The sequence below is a fragment of the Anneissia japonica genome, unplaced genomic scaffold (assembly GCF_011630105.1).
Source record: "Anneissia japonica isolate Jap-2015-1 unplaced genomic scaffold, ASM1163010v1 scaffold4240_len331602_cov119, whole genome shotgun sequence".
NCBI lineage: Eukaryota > Metazoa > Echinodermata > Crinoidea > Comatulida > Comatulidae > Anneissia > Anneissia japonica.
Window position 1 is genome coordinate 221,945 of NW_022698708.1, and position 14,353 is coordinate 236,297.

A 14,353-nucleotide genomic window follows, 5' to 3' on the forward strand; every position below is an offset into this window, starting at 1 on the left:
GAATATAATAAGCTTGAAGCTGATATAAAACTTAGTATGATTGGTTGGGTAGTTTTATCGGAAAATAAGAAAATATAAAATCCATCCAATCCACGATTGCCTCTCATGGGGTCAAAAAATCTCTCAAGCGTGATAGTACCATTAACTGGTATGACGTCATACTTCTGTTTGCTTGACTTGTGTTCGCAGTGTTCATGTAATTTGGCCTAATTTAGTTATCAGTTGGATTTTTTGTGTGCTTTTATTACCAACATTAAAAAACAAATATCCCAAAACAAAATACTTGCAGCAATTAGGCTATATTTCTGCAAAAAAAAATGCAATTTATAGTATGGACCGTTTGAATATTTCCGCAGGGGTGTAGCGTAGGGCTAAGCTAATCCCGCCAACATGAAAGCTTGGACTAGGGGAAGAGAGATCTCAACATTTGTTCACTTTACATTGTACTATGTGTACTGTTGAATATGTGTTCAAATACAAGTTTTAACAAAAAGAATATTGACTGTGCAAATTGAATTTTGTTAGTATTTTAACCCCATAATGAAAATAAAACAAACCCAATGTTTTTAATTGGTCGATCCAAACTACTTGTACAGTGGGGTTGATTTGACCTCAGTTCGCTGCTTTCGTGGTAGCTGGACTAGCAAATAAAAAGTGGCAAAAACGTTTCCATATGTGGGGGGGCTTAAGCCCCTGCTACCCCCTGCTGGCGCCGCCACTGATGACAATCTATGGATATCTGGAGTTTTTGTTAATTTCTTTGCTAATTCAAAAGAATACAAATTATTATGAAACCATGAATATATTTTGGAAGAAATTCATGTGGTTATCTTATACAGTAGTCAATAGCTATGTTTTAAATAATAATATATTGCAATACTTACAGTAATTGAGTACTATTGTTCCACTATATTTATTACCAACATTGTTAGTTGCTTTACATTTGTAACTTCCTCCATCACTCTTTGTTACATTATCTATCTTATATGTTAGAAATGAATCATTTTCTGTCTTAATATCAACATCATCCTTATTGAGATTAATCATGGGAGATGGACTGCCATTTGCAGAACATGTGATTGTGACATTTTCAGCAGTAGTATTAGAATTAATATCAATCATGACATCATATAAATCTGGAAGAAAAAAGAAACAATTAGAGATTGGTAACAACTAAATTTAAAAAATCTATAGCCTCCCAATAGTAAAAAAAATATACCATGAACTGAGAAAGGTAAACATGTGCCAACTTATTAAGTTACAAAAATAGTCACAATCTAAATTCTTGTTTTAAATGGTACCTTTTTGTACACAGGTAAGCTGCAATAGACAGTATACTAATACAACATGGTTTGAGGTGAGGTAGTGAAGTTTACTTCCCAAGTGGTTGGATGATATGAATTACCCAATCAATGAAGAGGAAAGTAGCATTCGCTGCTTTAGCAAAATAATAAGAACAATAACCAATTATTCTAAATATTTTTGAAAGTACAAACCCATCATGAGGCTGTTGGAATTTAATAAAGCAAATTCATGGTTTTTATGCCAAGAATAAAATATAAAAACAATAAAAATGCATTACTGTGATTTTGTTTTGTTTGGAATACCAGGGAGCAATTATATTATGATTGCTCCCTGGGAATAGCCATTGACAACTGATTCGCGTCTAATAAAAAATGCTACCTTGAATCTAAAAAAAATAAATATTTGTATTTGTTTTACCATTACTGTATTATTCTTTATATATGTTTACCAACGGTAGGCCTATGAATTCTTACCGATTTATGGGATGTAGGCTACGTCTGTAACTAACTGTGAGCTTCTTGTATGTTTGTTAGTACCCCCTTCTATAGGGTGTACTGTAGTACCAGTAGTAGATAGGTACATTCCTAAAGGCTAGAGCAAAAGAGGCTAAACTATTGGGCCTAGTAACAAGCTGAGTTAGGTCCTACCTGCTACCGCCCCCCCCCCCACTAGGCCCCTAGGTTCCTAGGCCTGACACAACAGTCACACTTCGCATGCCATTGACTGAAATTTTGAAAAAAATTTAAAACATAAAATTAAAATGGGACAATGAGTAAAAAAAAAATAGTATTAAATAATAATAAACATGAGGAAACTTCCCCATAAAATACCATAATTTTCAATTTTTGAACCAGGTTTTGCCAATCTCTTCTTATCTCTATTAATTACTGCTTCAGGGAATTTTGTAACAAGATAATCCTTTTGCTGTGTTCCCCCAGTACTACTGGGGGCATGAAAATAATTATTTTTTAAATTGTTCCTGTGCAGGCGCCTTCTATAGTTGTTTCTGTGAACTGGAATTGATTTCTACTGTATGGGCTTTTTTGGGCTCAATTACATCATTCTGTAATACCGAGAATGATGTCTTCCAATATCTTAAAGAGATAATTGAGAATAATCTTAAAGTAATCGATAGTTCTCTTGTTAGGTCTGAATTCGAAGTCAAAATTTATTCCCATTACCTGTTACCTAGTCTAAGATTTCATCTGACTGTTAACGACATTCGTAAAACTCAGCTTGATAAACTTGATTCCCTCAGTAGCAAGTATGTAAAAAATGGGTTGGTTTACCTAAACCTGGTACATTATCGTTTATCCATATGCCGTTAGGGCTTGACATTCCCAGAATTTCCGACTTATATATCGAGAGTCATACACTTGCCCATGTGTCTTCTCGATTTATGGGGGGTCCCCAGGTTAATCATTCTATTGACTGTAGACTCAAGAGGGAATGTAACTGGAAGAATAAAATTTCGCTAACCAGTAGGTCCAAAAATCTCTTCCTTGAGGCAAAAAACTCAGAGCCCAGTCCTTCTCTCCCCCGTACTAAACAATTGTTAAGAACAAACTTAAATCTGATATCCAAGAATATTGGAACCGCCATGTGAAGGAGCTTCTGGTTCAGGGAAGATTTTATGACTTGCTTTCTCTTGAAGAAAGTTGTCATCACTGGAAGAGCTTCATATACAACCTGCCCAGAGGAGTTATGAAATTCCTTACTAATGATCTGGGGGATACGCTAAATAATAGGGTTAACTTGCACAGATGGGGAAAAAATATTTCAGAAAAGTGTATGGGCTGCAATAACAGAGAGACTCTCTGTCATATTCTAAATATTTGCTCGCGTTCCCTGGACCAGGGGCGCTTCACATGGCGACATAACAATGTTCTTAATTATATTTACAAGAATTTAAAAGAAGGATTCAAAACTGTTAAATCTCCTCCTGTTATTCTTTGCGACCTCGTAGCCAGCGCCTCTGCTAATCTTCACTGCTCTACAATCCCAACTGAATGCATCCCAACAAATCTCATTCCCGATATCTGCCTTTATTGGCCCGACTTAAGAAAACTTACCATCATGGAACTTACTATTCCATTTGATACTTCAATTGATGCTGCTATAAAAGAAAGTTGAACAAGTATTCTCCTCTAGTTACGGACCTCTCAGACGCTGGCTATAATGTCGAATTGATCGTTTTTGAGGTTGGTTCCGGGGGGTTCATTTCCTCTACAAATCTTCATCGTTTTAAATCTGTTCACGCCCTTTGTGGCAAGCCAGTACCATTCAAAGTGTTTCGTGATAACCTTTCAAAATTAGCAATAATATCCTCCTTTTCCATATTCCATGCAAAAGATGAACCCTCGTGGAGCAATCCTCCCTTTCTTACAACTTAGTAATTCGTAATTTTCTCCTAGTCTTTCACTTCATTTGGCCGTCAAGAATTGTACAATGCTCTCGAAACTCTTGTTTTTCTTGTTGTCCTGTTTTTTTTTTTGTGTGTGTGTGTTTCTACTCCCATGTCATCTTATTTTAAGGATGTAACCTAGAGAGTTTTATTCATTCATTTATTCTTCCTTTTATTCAATATTTTTTTTATATTTTTATATGTATCTGAAATTTTATTGAATAAAAGTGATTTGAATTATGAAGTAATGACTAAAGCTGGTTTTCCACTAGGCGAACTTATTCGCGTGAATCAATGCATCGGTTCGCTTCCTGAGCTCTGATTGGTTGCGCATTTTTTCGCTTCGCAAAAACCTCGATAGGAATGTAAATGCGCATGAACCGACGCTTGCGATTCGAGCAAATAAATTTGCCTAGTGGAAAACCGGCTTAATTGTTGCGAAAAACTCATCTTACAGCGATTTTTTGGAATTTTTTTTTCACGATTCTGCCGACAAACATGGATTTTTGTCTGTTTTAGAATAGAATGATGAAAATAATTCAAATTGATTTTTTTTTTATTCATTTTATGTATCTTCACCATTATCCAATGAAAAAAAAAACAGCAGCCCATAAGAATATCTATCTTTTTTTACAGATTTATGAAAATGGGGATTTTCAATATGGCCACCCCAAGTTCACAATGCCACCTAATTAAAAAGTCCAATTTCAATTTTTTCCCATAGGCCAACCTTTTTCCCACCCCAACACACAAGAACAATTTCAATATAACCTCTTTTAGTCTTTTTTTGGCATTTATTTAAAAATAACCTTCTTCCTAAAAAGGCCCAGTAGTGAAAGGGTTAACAGTGAAACTAATTGGCTGTGAATAGTTTATAGAAAGACTGGCACAAATAAATCAAAAACTATGTTGTAAAGTCTAACATATTAAGTCAATGATTTTTAAAATTCAAAAGCATATATATTATGATTTTTATCTTAAATTACAACTAAGGTAACGAAAATGCCTAATATTTTATGAACAACAGGTTTTTAAAGTTGTCCATCCTGTTTTTAGCCCACTCTCTGAGAGAGAGAGGGCTTATATGATGATTCTGAGCGAATTTTGAAGTCATTTGTTTTTCTATCTCTTCCTTCGTTTGTGACGCAATTAGTCCGATCTTGCAATAATATGGAAGATAAGGCCTGGGTAATTTAAAGTATGAAGAGTTTTTGCGAAAATATTTTTGGGAAATATGTGAAAAAGTATGTTTTTATATCATACCTCTTAACACTAAGGTGGGTTTCCTATGAAAGCGTGTTCATCATTGATCAGATTACAAATCGGCTGTATATTCCACATTGTGTTTATCAACCAATCACGGCCTGGAGTGGTAACCTTTCGGCTAATAAATACGTCTGCACGAGTCTAGTTGGTAGCGAGGAATGAGCCGTTTTTTGGTACTTGCAAGGGTGGGTGGTTTCTCCTCTGAGAAATAAACAATGTACTGTACTGTAATGCAGGCTGGCCTAGAGCTAGAGGAAGACGAGCTATAGGCTGGCTGGGTAGTACGTGTGTGTAATTTTTTAATTTAATTTTAATTTTTATTTCGAAGATCATCCAACAGCGGAAGCCAATTACAGGATGTCTTATAATACATATAAATATATAGAAAAATACAAACAATAGATCAGATAACAGGAAATGTAGGCTACAAGTTGCTTTTATGTGTATTAAACCACATAATATTCAAATTAGTTAGTAGCGATGAGTGTTGTGTGCAGCACATTTCGTGTCAATGTACTGTAATGCAGGCTGGCCTGACAAAGACGAATAGGCTGGCTGGGTACGTACGTGTGTGTAGGCCTGGCCTAGTCTAGATCAGATACTACTCAGATAAATGTAGGCTACAAGTTGCTTTTATGTGTATTAAACCACACATTCAAATCAGTCAGTAGCGATGAGTGTATGTACAGCACATTTCGTGTTGCCGCACTGTGGTGTGGTTGATGACGAGGATGTTGCCGTTAGATACATGATACTATAGCAAGGTCCCACAAGGAATTTTTGTTCTATTGAGACGGTAGCTTTTCAGCATTGCTCTAGGATGATTTTCCTTTACATATGAATTTGTTAGCATTTCGTACTCTACACTTGGCTATCCGTAGCCAACCACATAGGCCTAGGTACGTAACATATTAGATTAGATATTAATTACATAAAATGTAGGCCAACAGTCGTAAATTTAATGGGGGCGGAGTGGATTTCTTTTTTCGCGATTTACCATGGGATGGCTACTGTCATCGTTACCTAGACTTGTAGATGCCGTTTTCCATATGGTAATGATGAAGATCGTTCGTGTACCTATTGACTGATGAGGCATGATTAAAAAAATGGATTACATTCCATTCCAACCATGGTATAACCAGTCGATGGATAGCCCAGTAATGAGATATTTTGTTTAGATTTCACAGCATGTTCCATGTACCCTCCTCCATTTATTTAAAATTAAATTATTAAAACATTGCCTATAATCTAGTAATGTACTACTGTAATTACTTTCCCTAAGAACTTTGTTTATTACATTATCAATTTGTTAGATTTTTATCTATGATTACCCCTAGGTAACACTCTTTATGTTTTCATTGATGTTTATATTTAGATTTGAGTAATTGGTTTTTGCTGATTTTTTATGAGTACCTATAATCATATACTGTATATTTTTTTAATTTCCTTCAATTCCAACAGTAAGTACACTTGCCACTTACAGGATGAGAATGATGCTTTATAAACTAAGTCTCTTATGAGGCTTAGCGAGTGGAGTTGATATTAGTTGTGAGAAAAAGTCCTGCTGTGACAGGAACTGAACCCAGGACCCTGGCTATTCAACTCCACTTGTTGACATTTAAAGTTAATTTATTTTTTATTAGCAGGTTTTTAACATTTATTAGAGCTGAATTTAATTTATTTGCTATATCATGCAATGAAATTACACTAATTTAATAACCGATCTAATTAAGTATTTAAAAACAATCTCATCACTGATTCATAAACCATCAATAACAATTCAAATGATTCTTACAGTGAACTGTTAGACTGCCAAAATGATTGCCATTGAGACCACCTGAATCAACAATTGTACATTGATAGAATCCATCATCTGACAATAATGTATTTGCAATATTGAGAGTAGCTACACCAGCTTGTGAGATGTCGACACTGTGTCTGTCGTTAGGATTTGAGCCAATAGAAGAACTAACAAGCAGATCCCTTTGAGCTCCTGCAGAATTGCTGCTGTACCAATTAACACCTAATAGGGTTCTTCCACCATATATTGTGTAGAAACAGTTGATTGTGGCATCTTCCTCTAATGTAACAGAAGCATCTTGTACTGCAACATTAGGAATAGTCTGACCATTTATAACTGAAAATACACCGAATGACCATTTAATTATTAAATAAATGAAATATTAGTGGTCTATATGAATGATGTTCACTATTTTAGCTAAAGGTCTTGTTGGAGTTGATACACTATTATTAACTGTTGGCATATTAATAATAATAATAATTATTATTATTATTATTATACTCGACGTCACAGAAACTCAAACTATGACTGCTATTAATATTCAAAATATGTAGAATGATGTCATAATTTGGTAGGCACATCGTTGATATGATCTTTGCTTGGAAAAATATATTAGAACAAAAGCAAAAAAAACCCCCAAAAAACCGATGTTAGTAAGACTTGTATAGCTGCAATGGTAATAGAGAGGGTGATATGGAGACTCATAACCATTGTGCTCTATATGAGCCGACCCTGCATAGGCCAGTGTATCTTTGTTCATAGCGATTCAGTGATTAAAAGGAAACATTGTTCATGCATATCACAGTAATTTTGCATTTCACCTAGCTGCAGCTGGTTTAAACGCTTTAGAAAAACCCAAATTGCATTTGTATAATTTAATCAATTGTCCAAAAAAAAAAAATCTTTAAAAGATCCTCATATCCACACCCTACTCCTGATCGTCACCAAAATTTAATAATTTCTTCATTGTACCATGAAAAACTATTCTAAACAGTTACGGGATTTTTAGATCCATCTATAAGCGTTTTGAGATATTTAGTTCTGAGACCTTAGCAATTTTAATGGCCCTGAAATAATAATTCCTTCCTTGCAACATGGTTAAAGTTTCCAGAAAGTTTGGGGCGGGGGGGGGGGGGGCGGTACACATCTAGATGTGTATAAGAGACAGACACTGATCTGGTAATAATGAGCTTTCATAACGTTCAATTTTATTTTGTGTCACATTGTGATACACACTATTGGCAATGACCTCCATCTGAGACAATTGATAATAAAGCAGTGAAAACATGCAAATATTATGAATTTGAATTTGGGTTAATTTCCGGGAGATTCTTGCTTGCTTTCGGGAGTGCAGGAGGCCGTACAGATATCCGGGGGGCTCCATGAGTTCCGGGAGACTTGGGACCCCTTAAATTATTCATTTTTTTAGTCACAAAAAAAATATATAATGCTGAACTTTAATTTTGTACATTTTGGTTCGGCATGCTGCATTTCTGGCCATTAACAGAACTGGTCCATGGCACCCGGCTTTTGGAAAAAAACCTGGGTTATACATCCTGCTGGTTTGTTGAATAGCGAAGGGTTCTTAAATTATTTATTGCCACTGAAGCCCATGAGATGAAGTGAGTGATTGTAATGGGTTTCTTGTTTACCTTCCAATGGCTATATGTTGCTGGCAGGACTCTCTTGTTAACTCCCAATGGACTCTTAAAAAGTTAAGTTTATGGAGCTGCTAACAGCTCCCTCTGGACCATTTGACAGCTCACTCTCAACTATCAGACAGCTCACTATGGACCATTTCTGCTAACAGGGACTTATGCCTCATGGTTGGCTGTGGCCAACACAATAATTTGTGCCATAATCATTAATGTTCTTACCTCAGCCCCAACCATGGTGGGGCTGAGGTACATAAACCTCCCATCTGTGAATGTCCTTCTCTGGGCCCCTCTATTTAAAATTCCTTGATCTGCCACTGTAAACTTTTACCAATGTTATGAATCCTTTCAGCACTTTTGGATAAAAGGGAGGATATGTCAGACTTTACATATTTCTATACTTTATTTTTCATAACCTAGTGTAGGCACTCTATAATCAATTGAATTAGTCCCCTCATCTGTTAAAAGGCCGTAGCTTCCGGCAAGGGGGGACCAGGGATCTGCTCCTCGATACCCGCTAAGGCCCAGGTGGCCCCCACACCCCCAACCAATGAGCCAGGTCAGCAGAGATGCCCTGGGGCCCGCGGCCGCTCTCTGCAGCCCTGGGAAAATGAAGATGCTAAATAATGTAAAAGTCGTAGCATACATTTCTAAGTATAACTAAAAATCTAACATAAATTAAGAGTTCCATTTACTACCAAGCCAACGTTTATTAAAGTTTTCATTTCTGAATTCCAAGGTGTAACATTTGCAAACACATTAAAACAGTTCAAAACCAAGATTAAACTTATCTTTAATGAAAACCCAATGATCCAGGTAAACTAGAACCCATGGAAGCTCAGTATACATAATAACAATAATGATGATGATGAATATTAATTATCGTTATAATAATAAAAACAATTAGAGTCATTTCAATTACATATATGTAAATAGTCAAAGGCAAAACATTATGTTTATAATATACGCAGAAGCGTAATTTTCTGTTCATTTCATATTTAATATTGTACTGTCATTAAAGTAGAAGGGCGCCAGAAAAGGACATATAAAATGTTTCTTTGTTGTTCCTTGACCATTCTATGTATCAGTAACTTATTTATTTTATTTACTGGTATTTCATTTTTCATAGCGGGTTTAGATCTAATTCAAATGTTTCTTCTCAGATAACAGAAAAATCACTGATAAACTAGATTTGAACTCGTCACTTCGGACGAGTTTGGTGATCTGCTTGTCAGGCAAAAGAAATCTTGCAGCGCTTAAAAGTGAAATATGGAAAAATACTGTAGCCTGCAGGATTTTCAAACTGTGCAGGAAAATATAAATTCTGCTACCCTCTCTCGGGTCGTCAACAAAATTAAAGAAAGAAGTGGGGAGGGGTTAAAAATAAAATTCACTTTGACGTCATGAAAGTGAAAAATTATTGGAACATTGTGAAAGGAAATTGCCTCAGCTATAACATGCTCAAAGGTGGGAGACGATCCATCAAGAAAAAGCGAGATACGTTCAAATAAGTATAAAAATAATGATGTCATAAATAAAAAAATCAGTTTTTTAAAATTCAAATGCCAATATGATGACGTCGCAATGTCTGATCAGCAATAATGATCTATAAAATTATATTTACAACTCATGTGCTTTCAGAATCCTTTCAACCTACGGTATAACTGATTCAACATAGGCCTGATTTTAGCATATTTTCACTGTATATCGGCACAAACGCGCGCAAAGATCCCTATGTTTGATGCACGTACGGCACTGCTGTTGGCCATAAGATGACTGAAAAGAATGGAAATTTGTGAAAACAATGTCAGGAACCCAAAATATTAAATAAAACGTAATTTCTAGCTTCTGCACGTGCTGCACGCGTAAAAAAAATTTGAGCGCGTAGTAGAAAATGTCAAAAAAAATTTAAAATGCTCAAAATGGCCTGAAACGTGCTCTAACTTATTTAAAAAGTGATTCTGAGCATTTCGAAATTTTGACGCACGCGTGCACGCGCTAATACATGCACGCAAAATATTTTGGTACGTGATATTCAACCTTGATCTGAAGTTGATGCCTACTGAATATGATTGAGAAATGACAACTGGTTAGGATGATATGATCATAATGTAAAAACGTAAAAGTGCATGTAGATGACGCATGACTGGTCACATTGAAAAGCTTATTGTGACTATTCCAAGCCAAGCCAAATGTTCGTTGATGCTGCCATGTGCGTAGCTCATGCCAATTTTGAGATATCGTGCGCACAAAAATGGGGAGAAAGAAAGAAGAATAAAAAGAAGATGATCTCTGACAATAACAAGAGGTGATCCGCTCGTGAAGCGGATCACCAAATATTGGTATAATATGACTCACTCCCCGTGTTGTTGGTAAAATAGGGCAGACAGAATTGACCAATCAAATTTGATAAATAACTCATTCGTACAACCAGCAGTTTGATTATAAAAGGCCATAGAGAAGGTGATGGACGTCACAACTGACTTATAAAGCAGTTATAGTCAAGTCATTTTGTACACTATAGAAAATATAAGCCGAAAGCAGCCATTATTTTCTGAAAAAAATTGCTGAAATTGCTGAAGCCTGCAGGAGGCTGAAGGCAATTTTTGGAAGGCAATAATGGTTCCTAATATTAAAGTTTCTATTTCCTATAGTGTACGGAATTATTTGACTATAATTGCTTAATCTAGCACAACTTACATTTAAAATTAATACAATACATGAACAATTATTAATTTGTTTAAATTGCCATGAGTGCTACTGAGACCAACTGAGTCAGCAATTGTACATTGGTTGGTAGAATCCATCATCTGACAATAATGTATTTGCAATATTGAGAGTAGCTACACCAGCTTGTGAGATGTTGACACCGTATCTGCTGTTGGGCTTTGATCCAATAAAAGTACTAAACGAGGAGATCCCCCTGAACTCTTGCAGAGTTGCTGCTGTACCCAGTAACACCTAATAGGGTTTTACAACCAGATATTGTGTAGAAACAGTTGATGGTGGCATCTTCCACTAATGTAACAGTAGCATCTTGTACAGTGATAGTGATAAGTGATGTTAATGATAACAATAACAACAACCATAATTATAATAATAATAATAATAATAATAATAATAATAATAATAATTAATAATAATAATAATAATTTATTGAACAATTATGAACATGAACAAATTGTTATTTTGTTAAATTGCTGTTGCATTATTTATTAATTTTGAGGAATGCAATGAAATTACACTAATTTAATAACTGATCTATTAAAGTAAGAAAAACAATCATTAAAATCACTGATTCATAAACCATCAATAACAATTCAAATGATTCTTACAGTGAACTGTTAGACTGCCAAAATGATTGCCACTGAGAGTACCTGAATCAACAACTGCACATTGATAGAATCCATCATCTGACAATAATGTATTTGCAATATTGAGAGTAGCTACACCAGCTTGTGAGTCGTCTACACTGTATTTGCCGTTGGGATTTGTGCCAACAGAAGAACTAACAAGCAGATCCCCCTGAGCTGCTCCTACAGAATTGCTGCCGTACCAAGTAACAGCTAATAGGGTTCTTCCACCATATATTGTGTAGAAACAGTTGATGGTGGCATCTTCCCCTAATGTAACAGTAGCATCTTGTACAGTAACATTAGGCATACTCTGACCATTTATAACTGAAAAAGACATCGAATGACCATTTAATTATTAAATAAATGAAATATTAGTGGTCTAATGAATGATGTTCACTATTTTAATGTCTTTTTGGAGTTGATACACTATTTTTAATTGTTTTCATTATATTAATAATAATAGCAATAATAATAATAATTATAATAATAATAATAAATGAGGCCATCACTATGTTTAAGATTATGAATAACCTTGTGCCTCGTTATTTACCCAACAGATTTCTCTCTAAAAACAATTACTATAAGAACTACACCAGAATTAATATTGCCAATACCAAAAACTGACTACAAAAAGAGAAGTTTGTCATATAGAGGTGCCAAAATTTGGAATGAAATTAGCGATGATGTTAAAAATGTTAAGAAATTGTCCTAATTTAAAAAGTATATAATTGTAATATTGTGACATTGTAATAACACTTAACTGCTAACACCTTTATTTTAGTTTCTTACATAAACTACAGTATTTTTGTTTTGTTCGAGTTTGTTTAGTGTAATTAAGTTAGTTTAAGATTTAAGTCTAGTTTAGATATTTTTGTGTTTAAAGAATTGTTTGATTTGTTTAAGTCATTTTTTTTTTCTTTTGATTTTCTGGTTAAATTGTTGTATACACGGCCTGTTAGCTGAGCAAAGTTTTCTGTGTTTTAAATAAAGCTTATTATTATACTCGACGTCACAGAAACTCAAACTATGACTGCTATTAATATTCAAAATACGTAGAATGATGTTATAATTTGATATGCACATCGTTGATCAAGCACTGGAAGAGACCAAAGTGCTGGTCAAAAAAAATAAGAAAATGGGATGAAACAAGAAAAATATATTAGAACAAAAGCAACGGCTATATAAAAAAAAATTAAGTAAAAAAGGAAAAAAACAGGGAAAGTAACTCAATGTTAGTAAGACTCGAACTATAGCTGCAATGGTAGGGAGGGTGATATGGAGACATATAACCATGCACGCTATATGAACCGACCCTGCGTAGGTCAGTGCATTTTTGTTCATAGCAATTCAGTGATTGAAAGCAAACATTGTTCATGCATATCACAGTAATTTTGCATTTAACCTAGCTGCAGCTGGTTTAAACACTTTAGAAAATGCAAATTGCATTTATATAATTTAATTAACTGTCCAAAAATATCTTTAAAAGTTCCTCATATCCACACCCTATTTTGGATCGTCACCAAATTTAATAATTTTTTCATTTAGATCCATTTTTTATCTTAGCAGTTTTAATGACCCTGAAATTCACACCCAAATCTGCAGACTTGCCACAAGTCTCTAATTATTGATTTTTTGTAGTATTAGCACATTTCGGAAAGCGCCACCAGCGTCAGTTTATGTCGAGAAAATTTTTTGATGCGAATTTTTTAACTAATTCAAGAAAAAGTATACTATACTTGCCAAGCAAATAGGTAATATGGAACGCCATTGGTGCCAAAATCAATTTTTCCAGCTTTTTTAATCATTAAGACAAAGTTTAGGACTAGAACCCAGTCTACCAAATCTGGATCGTCACTAAGATTTAATAATTCCACATAATGTATTTGCAATAGGGACTTTTAGATTTGCACGTCGACATAGTGGACTGCTACGTGATGAGGTCATTTTAAGGCACTGCGCATGCGTTATGTCGTCTCCCTCGTCCACTACCAAAATCGAGAACGTGTTCACCTCATTTTTCCCGTCGTCCTAAATCTAGGATGCCGTGCTCGCTTGTGAAGTTTAAAGATGGAAGATGAAAATATAGTGGCAACGCTGCCTTCACTAGTTCGTCCAACTGAGGCAGAGACAGAGTCTGGGGGAAGTTTCTAACTTGTGTTGAATTAATCTGTATTATTTGCTTTTTAATGCACAGGCAGTTATGAAATTTCTACTGCCTTCGTAAACACAAAAAAGGCTGTGGAAGTTCATGAGCGTGCTTACGCCAGTGTGCAAGCACTGCAAACTTGCACCGCAGCGAGCGCAGCCGGCCGGGGAGGCCTGTTAACTATCTGCATCATCGCAGTTGACGCACCGGATGCGCCCTGAAGTATGCATTACATTCATCATTGTTGTACTTGTCTAGATATCCTGTCTCTTATACACATCTTTTTGGTAAAAGAGTAAAATGTAGGGCTGTCAGTTCCTATTGTTTCTTCATTTCTGCAATAAATAAAATATTATTTGCAATATTTCTCTTTTAAGCAAAGACCTTTTACATACCTCCATATTTTAATATTGGTATTTA

General features: G+C 35.1%; 1 protein-coding gene across 1 annotated transcript in view; it reads right to left on the bottom strand.

The window, feature by feature from the left end:
- The window catches only part of LOC117102737 (neural cell adhesion molecule 2-like), a 37,576-nt gene that overhangs the window by 6,002 nt on the left and 17,221 nt on the right, over positions 1 to 14,353 (bottom strand). The window contains exons 3-5 of the mRNA XM_033243141.1: positions 11,767 to 12,111; positions 6,771 to 7,112; positions 885 to 1,136 (exon numbers count right to left, since the gene is read on the bottom strand). Coding sequence (XP_033099032.1) covers positions 885 to 1,136; positions 6,771 to 7,112; positions 11,767 to 12,111 — 939 coding nt within the window. The remainder of the gene's footprint in view (positions 1 to 884; positions 1,137 to 6,770; positions 7,113 to 11,766; positions 12,112 to 14,353) is intronic.